At 33.9% G+C, this 15,280-nt stretch overlaps 1 protein-coding gene and 1 long non-coding RNA gene across 2 annotated transcripts in view; both read right to left on the bottom strand.

Annotated features, from left to right (window-relative positions):
* The window catches only part of LOC118764850, a 25,958-nt gene extending 22,827 nt beyond the window's left edge, over positions 1 to 3,131 (bottom strand). Inside the window, exon 1 of the long non-coding RNA XR_005000673.1 lies at positions 2,159 to 3,131. This is a non-coding gene — a long non-coding RNA (uncharacterized LOC118764850). The remainder of the gene's footprint in view (positions 1 to 2,158) is intronic.
* A 691-nt stretch (positions 3,132 to 3,822) lies between these two features.
* Positions 3,823 to 15,280, bottom strand: part of LOC115215426 (gamma-1-syntrophin-like) — a 77,788-nt gene continuing 66,330 nt past the window's right edge. The window contains exons 10-15 of the mRNA XM_036505673.1: positions 13,799 to 13,915; positions 9,903 to 9,974; positions 8,500 to 8,652; positions 7,505 to 7,597; positions 6,328 to 6,438; positions 3,823 to 4,693 (exon numbers count right to left, since the gene is read on the bottom strand). Coding sequence (XP_036361566.1) covers positions 4,592 to 4,693; positions 6,328 to 6,438; positions 7,505 to 7,597; positions 8,500 to 8,652; positions 9,903 to 9,974; positions 13,799 to 13,915 — 648 coding nt within the window. The 3' untranslated portion in view covers positions 3,823 to 4,591. The remainder of the gene's footprint in view (positions 4,694 to 6,327; positions 6,439 to 7,504; positions 7,598 to 8,499; positions 8,653 to 9,902; positions 9,975 to 13,798; positions 13,916 to 15,280) is intronic.

Here is a 15,280-nt window from a genome sequence, read left to right as displayed (position 1 = left end):
CCCTCCAAACTGGATATTCCTTTAGATATAGCTTTTCAGCTTTATTAATTTATTGATTGTCTATTGTCATTTTAAAATCATTATCTAATAAGTATTTTTCTGTATTATTATGGATGGCATGTGAAGGTGAGCAGCCTATTGGTTAGGTTGTTGGACTTATGATCATAAGATCATGGGTTCAATTTGCAGTCCAGATTGCATTGTGTCCTTGAGTAAGACATATTTCATGTTGTGCCAATCCATGCAGCTGAAAACAATTGCTTCTACTGCAGAGTGACATCTTGCAGACTTTTAGCTCCAAGTGTAGCGAATGCAAGATGTCAACATTCCTTTGATGGCTACAACACACTGGACAATCATTATGGATAGAATGTATTATGTAAATCTAGAATTTTCTCTATTAATGAAGAAACTGTATTGCTGACTGAGTACCTTTCCTACTCCAAATTGACAAAGTAAGGATGGAATCTGTTTTTTCCATTAAATGCACCAGAACAAACATATCCATAGATCTTTGCAAGGTAGACATAACCACACCTTATCTTGACCTCACAACCATGTAACCAGCAGCATGTCACCTCAACCTAATGGCTATTGAAAATTTCTTTAAATCATAAACAGCATTCTAAATTATTCCAATTCCATTTTAACCCTCCTCTCACCAAGTATTTAAAATTTATCCAAGTTTGCATGCCAATATTGTGGACATTAAAAATTAAATTCTAAAAGCTAACCATTCTAGTTTGTAACTTTATTAGAAAGTAATTGAAAAAATTATTGATTTTAGTTTTAATGAAAGGAATATTCCCATGCTTTTACTATAAGAATTATTCTTCTAGAATTCCATGGCTTCATATAAAAAAAACATTTCATTTGGTACTGATTATTAAATTCTAAGAATTTTACAAAATTTAAAGTTCAACAGTGCATATATATATATATATATATATATATATATATATGTAGAAGCACACATACACACATGGGCTTCTTAGAGGCAATTTTAACTGACTGTAATATCTTTTCATTAAATTCAAAATTTTGGGATAGTAAATTTAAACTTACCTAACAAAATTTTGAACAAATTAAAGTCTACCCCATAAAATTACATAAAATAAAATTAGATTTTATAATGAAATTAATGCTATATTTTATAGATAAAATTTTTGTATCATTATTATTTATTCTTTTTATCACAGGTTTTGTTGTAAGTCCTGAAGTCTTGCATGAATAACAGGCTTTCTGCCTGTAGTCTACAGTACCATGCTATCTGTTCTTTTCAACTATCTAATACTTTCCTGATTATTCTGACTGTGCTAAGGAAGCAAACCATTTGTAACAGTTCTACTGGGCACTCTATTCTGATTTACTTTATATTCCTCTTGATGCCTTCTGATACTGCCTTTGTCTCACAGTTGCTTTCTCCCTCTGACCAATGTTCTAGCTGGTCAGCCAGACTTCGTTGAGTCGTCACAACTGTGACAAACTGGTTTTTGCCAGGGGTATGCTTGCTTATATAACTATCTAGAAGGATAGATATATCAATGAGAACAATAGATTTAGTTGGTGGTCTTGTTATCTCTATTCTAGCTTTTAGTGAAGTAGAAGAGGTTAGAAAAGGTCAAGTGGTGAAGACATTATTTCAGCCTAGCTAAAGGCATCTGGAAAATGTAAAACTGCTATCAGAGAAAAACCATTATTCCACCATGGGAAAAGTTCTGTAGCAGTGCTAATTTAAATTTGGCTGTGGTGGATCGAATCCACTTCATGCATGCAAGATCCACTACACCTTCTTCATTTTCCATAGCTGGGCTTTTTCGTACTTGAGAGGATTGTTATATCTATTTTTAATGAATTATTATTATTATTAAAATTTCTGGCCTTGAGCCACATTAGGAAAAAAATTATTATTATTAGTTTGGTATAGAGGAAGCTAAAACATAGCATAGCTGGAAATTAGGTTTATATATGTATCAATTTTTTTTCTATAATATGATATTAGGTTACTAGATTATATTAGGATACTATGTTAAAGCACTCATCCTATATTATAACATTTAATAAATCTTTACTGTATCTTGAAAAAAAAAAGAATGGAAAGAAAAATATTGCAAAATGGTATGTATATAGGTATATTGATTAACAGGCATAAATGTACACACACACACACACAATGTTGTGGTTTTTTTGTTTTGTTTTTCTTTTTTCTCATAATTTCAATTTTAACACAAGACCATCTATTTGAAAATTCAAACGTCTTCAAGGACAAAGAAATGAAATGAGATATTGTTTTATTTTATTTTACAATGGATGACATTGGTATGAGTGGGTGATAAAATTTCACATAATGTAATCATGCTTAATCTAAATCTAGTGGTTGTAGCCAGGGTGGTGGGGGTTTGGGGTTGGTGGTAAACTGACAATAGATGTCCGAGTAAAGTTATTGTATCTTTGATATGAAATGAGATACTGATACTATATATAACCAGAAACGGCCTGAGTATTTGACATGTCATTATCACTGTCTACCATGACAAAGATACTGAAGAAATTTGAAACATGAAGAAGGGTTAAAAAATAACCCTCAAAATGGTGAGCCACAACTGGCTGTATTGACCAGATGGGTACTGGAAAATATTTACACTTAGTAAAAGAAACTCAAAGAATAATTTTAAATGTTTGTAATGGTAATACATGAGTATTTAACAAAACAGAACCTCAGCTTGTTTCCATGAGAATAGCTCAATGGAAGATCATACAAGGACGGTTACAAGAATTGCAAAATTTGGTAGCCTTTCTCAGTTTGTTAAAAAGAAAAATCAACAGTCTGGTCAGAGGCGAGTTTATGGTGCAAGGTTAATAAAAGGACACAGGACAATGAACCAATGGCAGAATATGGAACTTTTCTGAAGAAAAATCCCAAAAGTCATTGGAAAAAGCAAATCTGATTTTGCTTTGAGAAAACCTTATTAGAAATGGAAACCATATTGTTTTTGAACCAAGAGAGAATTCCAACAAAAGTAAACTATATGTTTTGGGTATGTACCACATATGGTAGAGTTGATATTACTGGGTCAGATGAAGTGAATTTCTTCTGACACACATATATATATATATATATATATATATATATATATATATATATATATGTGTGTGTGTATATATATATATATATATATATATATATATATATAGGATAATTTCACACTCGTTTGTGGCAAGTAGTTGCCAATATATTTTGAAATAACCCATTCATCTACCAAGCTGTTAAATGCCACTTCCCATAGATCTTAGCAGAAAGCTCAGTGAAAATGTAAAGTAATAAACATATTTCTCAAATGACATGGTCAGTATAGTACCTTGACCTGAACCCTTTGAGAATGTGTGGCAATGTAATAAAAACAAAAAAAAAAACAGTGTTTAATGAAGTAAATGAGATTCAGAATTCTTCCACATGACAAAAAACTCCTTAAAACATTTCTTAAGAAGCTTATATGATTATTAGATTATCATTCATTTTCTTTTTAATAAAGGGGAGTCTCTTATTTTAAAGAGATTTTCATGAATATATTTTCTGCAGCCCACATAAGCTCAACTCTACTTATCGTAGCAGCAACCATATTTGCTCCATACTTTTGACATGTTACTTGATATGGGCATGCAAACATGCACATGAGAAAATGCTAATGAAATGAACTGGCATATGATATATATATATATATATATATATATATATATATACATATATATATATATTATAGGTTCATACTGTATGTTAATATACCAAGTAATATAGGATAGAAATGGCTTTAGAAGATATTATTAGGGTTACAATAGTTTATAATATTTCACCAAGTAACATGTATAATTACCAAATATATTGGTTCTTCACACCAATTTACAGTCAACACAATTGTTTAGAATATTTCATCAAACACAACCTTTGCAGTCTCAATTACACTTTTACATCAAATGGTAATTGTTCAAAGACAAAAAACAATTTTAGCTAGAATGTCTCAACAAATCAAATGCTCCATTTTTTTCTTCTGTTTTCTTTTTTTTGTTTGTTTGTTTTAACCTCCAAATAATCTTTAACAAATTTTCTACAAAAATATACAGGAACAAATTTTGTTTTTGTTGTTGTTTTGGGAAAGATTAAAAGTCTTTTCTTCTTTTTTTTTTGTTTGTATTTTGGTCAGCAACTTGTAGCTTCAAACAGAAGCTTTGGAAAGTAAAACAAATAATAATAATAGTAATAATAATAATAATAATAATGATAATAATAATAATAATAATAATAATAATAACAAAAAAAAACAAGGAAGAAATGGGGAATAGGTGTTAGTTAGCAACCTTAGCTAGGACTGATATTATCAACTGACGAGATGTGTTCAGATTGTGAATAACAAACACAGCTTTGGTTTCCCTATGGACGAAACAAGTTAAGTCTTTCTTCTTGAATGACACTAAGTGGCACATGGTGTTTCAATGGGTTCAAAGTTGAAAAAGTTGTCACCAGTCATTGGAACAAGACAGTAAGACAGAACATAAGGTTGTATTGGTTGATTACAGCGAAAATGTTTTCAAACTGTCAGAAATTATGCAGGAAACCAGGGTCCACCGATGCTAACTTAGCTGAGAGGAAAGCGTGTATACAAAATAGCAATGTCTGCAAGTTGGTACATTCTATTTCCTGCAAGTAAAAGAAAAATAAATAAATATGTTTAATGTAAATTGATGTCAACATAATGGAATGATTAAGGCATTTATAAAGCTATCAAGAGACACGTGCATATCTGTGTGGTTCAGAGGTTTATTTCAAAATAATGTCATTTGAGGTTTGCTCACTGCTTGGCACCTCTGGCAAGTGCACGTTGTTGAACTGCCCCATCAATGACCCTGAATTGTGCCAGAGGGCTTATGTCATATATGAGATCATCTGTGGAAAATGTGGTGCATCCTACATTGGAAGCACACAAGAAAACTGCATGTATGCATTAAAGAACACATGGAAGCAGACACTTCCGTGAAGAAACATCTATGGAAATGCCAGACCCAGGAGTTTACAGTGCACTTCAAGGCAACACAGCAGAACAGGGGCAACCTGAGAATCTCTGAGATTATCCTCATACACCAAAAGAAACCCAAGGTCAATAATAGAAGGGAGTTACAGTAAGCTAGCTGGTTGCTATAGCAACACCTTTCTGTGCATGTCCACTCCACACATGCTAACACACATGCAACATTCATCAATTTCTTGAAAATGGGGTCATAACCCCGAAATAGTGAAGGCAAGGTAAGTCTACATTAATTCACATATTTGTTCTCTTGTGATTTACCTTGCATTTACTTCACATTGTTTTGGTCTTACCCACGATCTTTTATACAATATATTCTACACAATGCTTCATAGTAATTATTCCATTATAATATATATATATATATATATATATATATATATATATAAAAGAGGTGAAGGCGCATGGCTCAGTGGTTAGAGCATCGAGCTTATGATCATGAGGTTGTGAGTTCGATTCCCGGACTGGACTGCATGTTGTGTTCTTGAGCAAGACACTTTAGTTCACGTTGCTCCAGTTCACTCAACTGTAGAAGTGAGTTGTGACATCACTGGTGCCAAGCTGTATTCACCTTTGCCTTTCCCTTGGATGACACTGGTGTCATGGAGAGGGGAGGCTAGTATGTATGGGTGACTGCTGGTCTTCCATAAAAACAACTTTGCCCAGACTTGTGCCTGGGAGGGTAACTTTCTAGGTGCAATCTCATGTTCGGTCATGACCTAAGGAGGTCTCAGCATATAAAAGATGAACAAATAAGGAAAAGTGAATCTATAATGGCAAATTTAAGATGGAAAGGCACGAAATAAGAGGGACAAGGCAATGATAAAGTATTATCTTATAGTACGGTAAATAAAATAGAGGAAATAATGCAGAGAGAAAATAGAACAGTGACTTGTGGCCCTCAACAAACCAAGAAACACAAACAAGAGTCCAGTTACCACAAAAGCAGAGGATTGGGGAGAAAGGGGAAGATGAGCCAGGCGGTGGAAATTCCTAAATGGAGAGAGACAAGAGATAGTTAAATGAGAGAGAGGGGGGAGATACAGGTGAGAGGAACAAAACAGAGAGGATAACAGAAAAATGGAAAGGGTGATGGTCAGTAATAGAGTTGATTTTAGTGTATTGCTGGTACTTATTGAATCATCATCCCCTACATAAACGTTGAACCAATGAGTGTGTTTCTATTGTTGTGAGAAATTGATCAATTAAATAATTAGTTAATCTTTCTGATTAGTTTTCTCATACTTACTCTTGTTTCAATCAACTTAGTAGAATCATTCTGGAATAATAGTTTTAACTTTGACTTGCCATCGTCAGAGGAACCTTTCAGCTGAGAGAATCTGTATGTCCACATGTAACTCTGCAATACAACCAGTGTTTCACTAATTAACAGTTATGAAATAATTTAGTATTTCTTTCTTACACTTTTACATAACAAATATACCAATACGATGAGGAAAAAAAAAAAAAGAAAAAAAAAACGAAATTCATATTTTATTTATACCTGATGGTATGAAAACTATTAAGATTTTAATGTATTCAATTATCAAGGCTGAAAATTTTTCAGATAAAATCATTGAGATGATATTTCTTATGAGATACACTTCAGCTTTGTGTTTCAAGCAATTTTGAAAATAATTGAGAATTTGTAAAGATTTAGTAAAACTGTCTTCTCTTTATTATTGAGCTGATGTTTGTAAAATTACCTTAGCAAAAGCAATTTCAATAAAATTACAATGGAAACATTTTCATTTAAATGTGAACAACTTAAAACAAAACCTTTTGTTTCATTGATTGAAGGGTGATCTCAAAATGGTTAAATGAAAATATAAAGAGAATACAACACTCCAGAAATCTCTATAGAAATTTTAATTTATTTAAAGCCGGCAGTAATTTTAATGAAAGAGCCTGAATCATCTTTTATTATTTATACTGATTTCTTAATCAGCATTTTTTGCATTTAGTTCATTGCTCATTTATCTTTTATTTAAAGACCATTGATTGAAATGTCTAAGAAAAGTTTATAAAATGTGAGAAAACAAGAAAATAATGAGCATTAACATATGTACACTCTTACATATATATGTACAATGTACAAGACATACACTCACTCTCTCTCATACACCTACTTTCAGCTTCTTTCACTTGTTTCAGTCATTGGACTGTGGCCATGCTGGGGCACCATTTTGAAGGATGTAGAGGAACAAACCAAGCCCAGCTTTTATTTTTGAAGTCTGGTACATTTTCTATCAGTTTGTTTTGTGAACCAGCTAAGTTATGGGGGTGTAAACAAATCAATACTGTCTGTCAAGCAGTAGGGGAGGGAGGACATGAACACACACACACAGACACACACATACATGCACACACGTGTGTGCAACAGGCTTCTACACATTTTTTATCTGAGTGAAACAAACTTCACTTACCCGTGTTTCACTGTCATATAGGGAAAAACCAACATGGATATCTAATGTTAATCCTGATAGACAACTTCTCCAAGTACAGCCAAATGTTTTACTCTGGAAGTAATACAAATAAAATTTGCATATAGAGAAAAAAAACAGAGGGTGACAAAAGAGACAGGAGGATATATAATGTTATAGTTGGTGTAAAACTTCTCCATGCACAACCAAATATTTAAATAAAGTTTATAGTTTGAGCTCTCATCATCTAGCATAAAACCATCTTCCTCTCTACTCTAGTCTTATTCAGCCGAAGAGGATCTTAGTCTTGCAAGCTACATGGTAACCTCATTGGTGCTGATGTCATGAATAAAAAGCACCAGTGCACTCTTTAAAGTGGTTGGCATGAGGAATGGGATCCAAATATAAAAACCATGCCAAAACTGACATTGGAACACAACACAATCCTTAAATGTGTCAGATACTGTCAAACCATCCAATCCATGTCAGCATAGAAGGTGGACTTTAAACGGGGATGAAATGAATATATCATCATTTAAAAACTGTTTTGCATACCAGCATGGGCTGGACAGTTTGACGGGATCCAGTGAGCCCCAGGGCTCTGTTAGGCTCCTGTGTCAGCTTAGACATAGTTTCTATGACTGGATAGCTTTCCTAATGCCAATATATATATATATGAACGGTGTGTATTTATATGCATGACACATCAGGTAAGTATATATTGGATAGTGAAAATGTGTGTTTAAGAAGATGTATGAGTGTGTATATGTGTGAATGTAAGGATGTGTGTGTGTGTGTGAACATAAATGTATGTATGAGTGTAAATATAAGCATGTGCATGTTTGTGTAAGCATGTGAATGTGACTGTGTGTGTGCATACATGCACGTACATGTGTGTCTGTTGCCAAAAAACCTGGAATAAGCAAATCCAAAGAGCCAGTCCTTACATTCTTCAGTAATGAAACATTGTTAATATTTAAATAAAATATGATGGTCACCTTTAGTAGGGTCACAGCATGATGATTGGTCCGGTACCAAGCTTTTTCTAATTGCAGCACTTCAGAACGACTTTCCAAACTAAGATAAATACTACTACCACTTCCAGTCTGGATGATAAAGCAATGTTGGCGGTCATCAGTTAACTCTGTGTCCTATGAAAAAAATAGGAGAGAAATATAGGATTAGAGCAATGTCTATTTTTTTGTTTTAGTGATGTCTCCTATAGCAAACTTACAGCAACACTTTCAAGTTACAAAAATACTCCTTCACCTATAGTCATTTATATTTACTTAAGGCAATGTCTGTTAAGTTACAGCAATGTTTCTTAACTTATAGCATTGTATGTTCACTTATAACAATACCTGTGAACTTAAGGCGATGTCCATAAACATACAGATTGTCTACGTTGACATCTATAAATATAATTGGCAGTGGATTACAATTTCTCTGTTTGTCCATCCCTTTGACATGTGCATTAAAAGGTAACTAACTACTTTTATACTTTCACAATACCTATTTCTCTTTAAAACACTGACAGGTCATTTAGTTGACTGAAAACTTAGTAGAATTATATATATATTTTGTATTTCATAGGCAAACTGTTATATTTAATATATCTAATTTGCTTATCCACATAATTGCCTTCATATCTGCTCAACTCGATCCCTTTTATAGCAATTCTTTACCCCGTGGAATTGATCCCCTGTAAAGATATTGGAGTCCAAGTTTAAATCATTTGTCTTCTATACTGAGAATCTATGGATCTTGCCTGTTAACTGTTTATATATATATATATATATATTATTGAAGTAGATAAATGAATTATCTTATTACGGATAATTCAAATGATGATAACCGATACCTGGGTAGCAAAAATCACAACAGAAAACGCACGGTTGAAGTTACGACCATGGGGCATAAAATCCGTGCCTTAGTGCGGAAATTTTAAGTTTTATATATTAAGTGTAGGAAGAAATGGAGCTGAACGAAGATTTAACAAAATTCCTTTTTATTATTTTCTACATATGTTTCGAAGGCTGCAAAGTCCCTAATTCGGATTGAATAAGGAGTCCATTTTGCAGCCTTCTCTTCAGGAAAATCCAGGAACTTAATTCTCCAACAAAATGCACAGCAAGCTTTTCGACAAACGCTCACGAGGAGCCCATGAAATAAATGGCACAAACTGTCTCACTTAACATATATATATATATATATATATATACATACATACATACACACAGATATATAATTTGATGTATATTCTATTACTTAAGTGACAGAAAGAAATGTTCAATTAAGCCTTTTAAGTACACTTTGCTGTAAGCACACACACACGACGCGACACACACACACACACACACACACACACACACACACACACACACACAGAGTCCTCACTGACCTTGAGAATCTTGAACATTGATTCATAAACCTTTGACACACGTTCACATTGATTCCAGTCTCGCAGATCAGCCTGAAAGAAAATGCAATAATAGAGGCACATCAACAGACAAATCTTGGAGAACTATTCCTGTGAAAAGCAGAAGGAAAAATATTATTTAGGAAATTTAAGTTTTTTTAAAAACACAATGTCTTAGGTAAATTTATTTCAGCAGGTATTATCTCAAACAATGATATTCTTTTCTAAATTTTATTCATTTTAGTCTAAATATTATGGTATGTTTAAAAGTGGGGAAACTGGAGACTTGCTGCTGCAGAAGAAGTATACTTGCAAAAAAGGAAACAAAAACAGATTGTCAGATAATATTTTCAAATACAGTTGCTGCAGCTGGGGCTGTCTTTCCCATATGACAGCTGCTGCTGCTCTGCCAATTTGAATGAAGCAAGACTTTCTAGGGCAGGTCCATGGTGTTGCAGGATTAATAGATCTCATTAGACATAAGGTATGTTGTTTACATGCTGTTTTTCTTTGATATGAGTGAATCCAAGGAAAGAATGGGAAGAGGTAATGATATCTAAGAAGAAATGAAGTAGGATGAAGATGGAGAGTTTGCCAAATTGCAGTTCATCTAAGCAATTCATGCCAGCATGGAAAAATGGACATTAATAGGTGCAGGCATGGCTGTGTGGTAAGAAGCTTGCTTCCCAACCACATGGTTTTGGGTTCAGTCCCACAGCATGGAACCTAGGGCAAGCGTCTTCTATAGCCTCAGGCCGACCAAAGCTTTATGAGTGGATTTGTTAGACGGAGACAGAAAGAAGCCCATTGTATAGCTGTGCCAGCATGGACAATGGATGTTAAATGATGATGATGATGATAGTGTGTTGTTTTTGTTGTGTCTGTTTGTCCTCTGCCACTGCTTCACAACTGGTGTTGGTGTATTTACGCCCTTGTAAGGGATCAATAGAGTAAATACCAGATTAAAATTTCAAGTTGGTGCCCCAGCATGGCCACAATCTAATGACTAAAACAAGTGAAAGTTAAGAGATTAACCCTTTTGTTACCATATTTCTGTTGAGATGTTCTTTTATTTTCTTTCAATCAATTTTAAATACAACAAAGAATTTAGTAAAATAACTTGGTTATCATTACGCTAGTGTTAGGAGCATAAATTGTGACTAAGGTTTGGTGGAAGATTTTAATTCAGAACTTTTGAAAACAAAACATTTGTACTACAGAGCCAGAGGTGGTTTCAGACAGGCTGGTATCAAAGGGTTAAAGTGATGATGTTTAGCTTCACGAAAGTAACATTGCTTCAGCAGAAAAGGATGTCCAAGCAGGGTTTGCAAAAGCATGGAATTCCCTAGAATTATATGGAAGTCCCCTGCTTACTGACAACATGAAGAGGGGTTTCTTCAAAGCAGTCTTTGAGTCAGTGCTTCTCTATGGCTCTTCAGCCTGGACACTCAACAAGAGACTTGTAAAGAAGCTTGATGGTACATACACAAGAATGCTTTGTGCATTTCTCAACTTTTCTTAGCAGGAATGCTCCAGGAAGCAGTGACTGTATAGCAATTTTCCCACCATCACCTCGGTAATCAGAGGAAGAAGAACACATTATGCAGGAGCAAGGATGAAATATCCAATGAATTCCTCCTCAGCAAACCCATGCATGGAGATCCTGGTATAGGCAAACCAAGAAGAGCATATATTAATCAACTTGTGGGGGATGCAGGATATCAGGTGGAGGATACGAAGACTGCTATGGGAGATCAAGATATCTGGCATGGAAAGGTTGCACTGATCTGGGAAGGAAGGAAAGAAAGAAGGAAGGAAGGAAAGAAAGAAGGAAGGAAAGAAAGAATGAAGGAGAAAAAGAAAGAAAAGAAAGAAGGAAGGAAAGAAAGGAAAAAAGAAGGAAAGAAGAAAAAAGAAACAAAGGAAAGAAAGAAAGAAAAATAGATAGACAACTTTCAAGTCAGTCCTGATTGAGCAGACATATGATCAAAGGTGTTTTGGCTATGATATTATCTCGTCTTTATTAGACATAGTATAACTAGAACTACATTATTCAATCTATCCTGTTTTTTCTTAAAAAAGAATATAAGGTGTTATCTGAGGGGAATCTGGTTGCTATTTCAAATAGTTTGAACAACCTCCTGGAAGTTCCTTAACTGAATTATTAAAATGAAGATGATGATGGGGTGGTGGTGATGATGATGATGAAGCTGGTGTAATTAAAGATAATTATGATGTCTACATAAATGTGTTGATACTTATTAAGAAGATAACCAACCACTAATTAGTTACCATTAACGATTGAAAATTTGTTTCTGTTCTAGATTTTAAGGAGTCTTTCTTAATCATAAATATACTTTTATTACCTTTTTATTTTCTTCATCATTAACATCTTTGTTTTTGTATTTTTGTATTACTTCTTTTGTTTTAGTTACACAAACCCAACTAACTAGAAATATCTTTAAAGCTTTTTAGTGATTTTTTTTTAATGAGAAAATAAAATTGCACTGTTTAAACACATCCAAGTTTTATGTCAAAATATTTATATTAAGAAAATAACATGAAACATAAAAGTATATCATAAACCTTTTCACACAACTCCAATAACAACATTTCGAAAATAAAAGAAAACGACAGAAAGAAAAATGAAGCAATCAGGAATTTGAGGTTTCTTTTGAATTATTATTATTATTATTATTATTATTATTATCAGTATTTACTTTTTTTTTGCTAATGATGTCATATTCTTTGTGTCTGTATAATATATCACAAGAAATAAATGACTGTTACTTGAAGCAATGTCTTTGATGAGCAAATATAGCTGAAGGATATTTTTTTATCTAACAAACGTATTAAGCAATATGGCTAATGTCATTTGTTGTCTGATGTACTGCTGTAGAACTAGGCAATTAAAGAAAACAGGCACTGAATCTAGTATAACATGATATGATATGGGTTAGGTAACTTTCAGGTGAGGCCATAAAATAAGTTAGCTCAGGAGGAGCTTAGGTGTGAAACCCCAATTGTCAACAGGGAATTTTAAGAGCCAACCTTTCTAGTGCTGGTGGCATGACAAGCACCCAGATCATGCTATAAAGTGGTTGGTGTTAGGAAGAGCAATCAGCCATAAAAGCCATAAAAAAATCAAACAAAAGATAACATAAGATACACAACAACAAAGACAAGTGGTTTTTCTCTGTTACTGAGTGTGCCAGATTATAAAGGACTCTAACCAAGGATGAAATACTGTGAAACTCATCCAACCCATGACAGCATGGTAAAACAGATAAAAAAACATGATGATAATGAGGTGGAAGAGGTGAGGGCCTTTATAACATTGCTCGGATTGTTAAAAATAGCAGCCAAATCTTCAGTACATCCCACCCTTCTTTCTTCAAAAGTAAGTGGAAAGGCACATTGTAAACAATGTAGTTCAAGACAATGATAAAAAAAAAAAAAGATGAGATGTTTGTGGCTGGAATGCTTTTGCTTTTAGATCTACTTGATGAAGACTAACCTGGAGTTAAACAACAACAGAAGATTATTTTGCAAGTTAAAGCTTCACAGTGCTCAGGTCATGTTCTGTAGATGGCAATCTAAGCAGTACAGAATTACATATGATCTATTGTACATGAAATTAAGGGATTCACAACTACAGGTACTTTTATGTAAATGGTAATGTAAGGGGTACATAACTATATACTGTTGTTCTAATCTAGATGGAGATGCAAGCAATAAGTCCATTGGTGCTCAGACGTAGACAGGACATGAAAGAAATTATACTTTAATGAAATAACAATGAACAGAAAATGTATATACGGCAAGAAATATTGGTAATAGTTCTATACTGAAAGCAAAAAAGTTGTATCAAAACTTACAGGAGGAGTATCAAACAAGAATATTTCACTTCCTTTTAATGCAAGAAATTTTGCTCTCCAAGCTTGGCATTGTCGGTTGACCTGAACTTTTTCAAAACACCAACAAACATGGAATATCTGCAAATTAATGATAAAAAACAAGAAGCAAAAATATAGTATACTTCAGAACTCAAAAATATGCAGCAGTTATTTAGCTATGTTTTAGGAGAATGAGTTGTTGAAGTCCCTACACTTTGCTTAGGCCCCTCTACTCTTTAAATTTATATAATTGATGCTAAAATTTATATTGAACTCTGATGGTAAACCCAAAAAGTACCATGACTTCTATCACGCTTCCATCAGTTTTAAATTGATTGGATGGGTTTTCTTCAAGCATCTCGCCACATGTTGCAAATGGTTCTTAGTTATTTCCTTTGTGAAGTTCAACCTCCTGAGATCAGCTTTCACCACTTCTTCCCATGTCTTTCTCGAGCTTCTTCCTCTTCTTCTGCTGCAGGTCCTTCTCTTTACATAACTGTCATTCATGTGCATCACATGTTTGCACCAGTGCAGTCTTCTGACTTGCACTCTAACTGCAAATTGTAGTTATACCCAGTTTTTCTCTCAGCTCACCTACACTATCATTCATCCACATTAGCAATACATATCCATCAGAGTATGCTCATGACTTTCCAGCTTTCACAGTCTATGCTTCACTATCCTGAACATCACATTTTAATACACAAACATTATATAATTCAGTCTTCACTGAGAGAGAAAACCCGAATCCCTCTGTTGTCAGTACCAGTAAAAACTCTCTGAACTTTTCCCTCCTTGTTCTCATGCTAGTCACTATGCCTTTGAAAGAGCTTCTTGCACTGCTGACTAGGTCACTTAGGTAACAGAAACTAGCATTTTCTTCCAAGGAGTCAGCTGAGAATTTGCAATTTATTTCCTGGATACTTTTACTACAAACAACTTCTGTGCATTTGTTACACACAAAATTCCAACAGCCTGTCAGTAATTCCAGTGAAACTCTTATATATATATATATATATTGTTTATAATGGAAATGTATTACAGAGTTCTGGCTTACATCTCTGCTGTATATTGAGCATGATTATGTCCCTGATGGCAATAAAGCCATGTGCTCTTTCCTGCTAAAGATTCTGTCTTTATGAGGTTTACTTAAATACATTTTGTGGACCAAGTTATGAAAGCAACAAATAATGTTACAGGAAACAGTTAATGTGCTGGCAGAAATGTTAGCACGCTGGGCAAAATGCTTAGAGGTATTTCGTTTGCCATTACGTTCTGAGTTCAAATTCCACTGAGGTCGACTTTGCCTTTCATCCTTTTTAAGTACCAGTTATGCACTGGGGTTGATCTAATCGACTTAATCCCTTTGCCTGTCCTTGTTTCTCCCCTCTATGTTTAGCCCCTTGTGGGCAATAAAGAAATAAGAAACATTAGCATGCTGGGTGAAATGCTTAGCGGTATTTC

This window comes from Octopus sinensis, linkage group LG9 (assembly GCF_006345805.1).
Source record: "Octopus sinensis linkage group LG9, ASM634580v1, whole genome shotgun sequence".
Taxonomy (NCBI): domain Eukaryota; kingdom Metazoa; phylum Mollusca; class Cephalopoda; order Octopoda; family Octopodidae; genus Octopus; species Octopus sinensis.
Note: the sequence above shows the minus strand (reverse complement) of the source record. Positions and strands in the feature narration are given on the sequence as shown.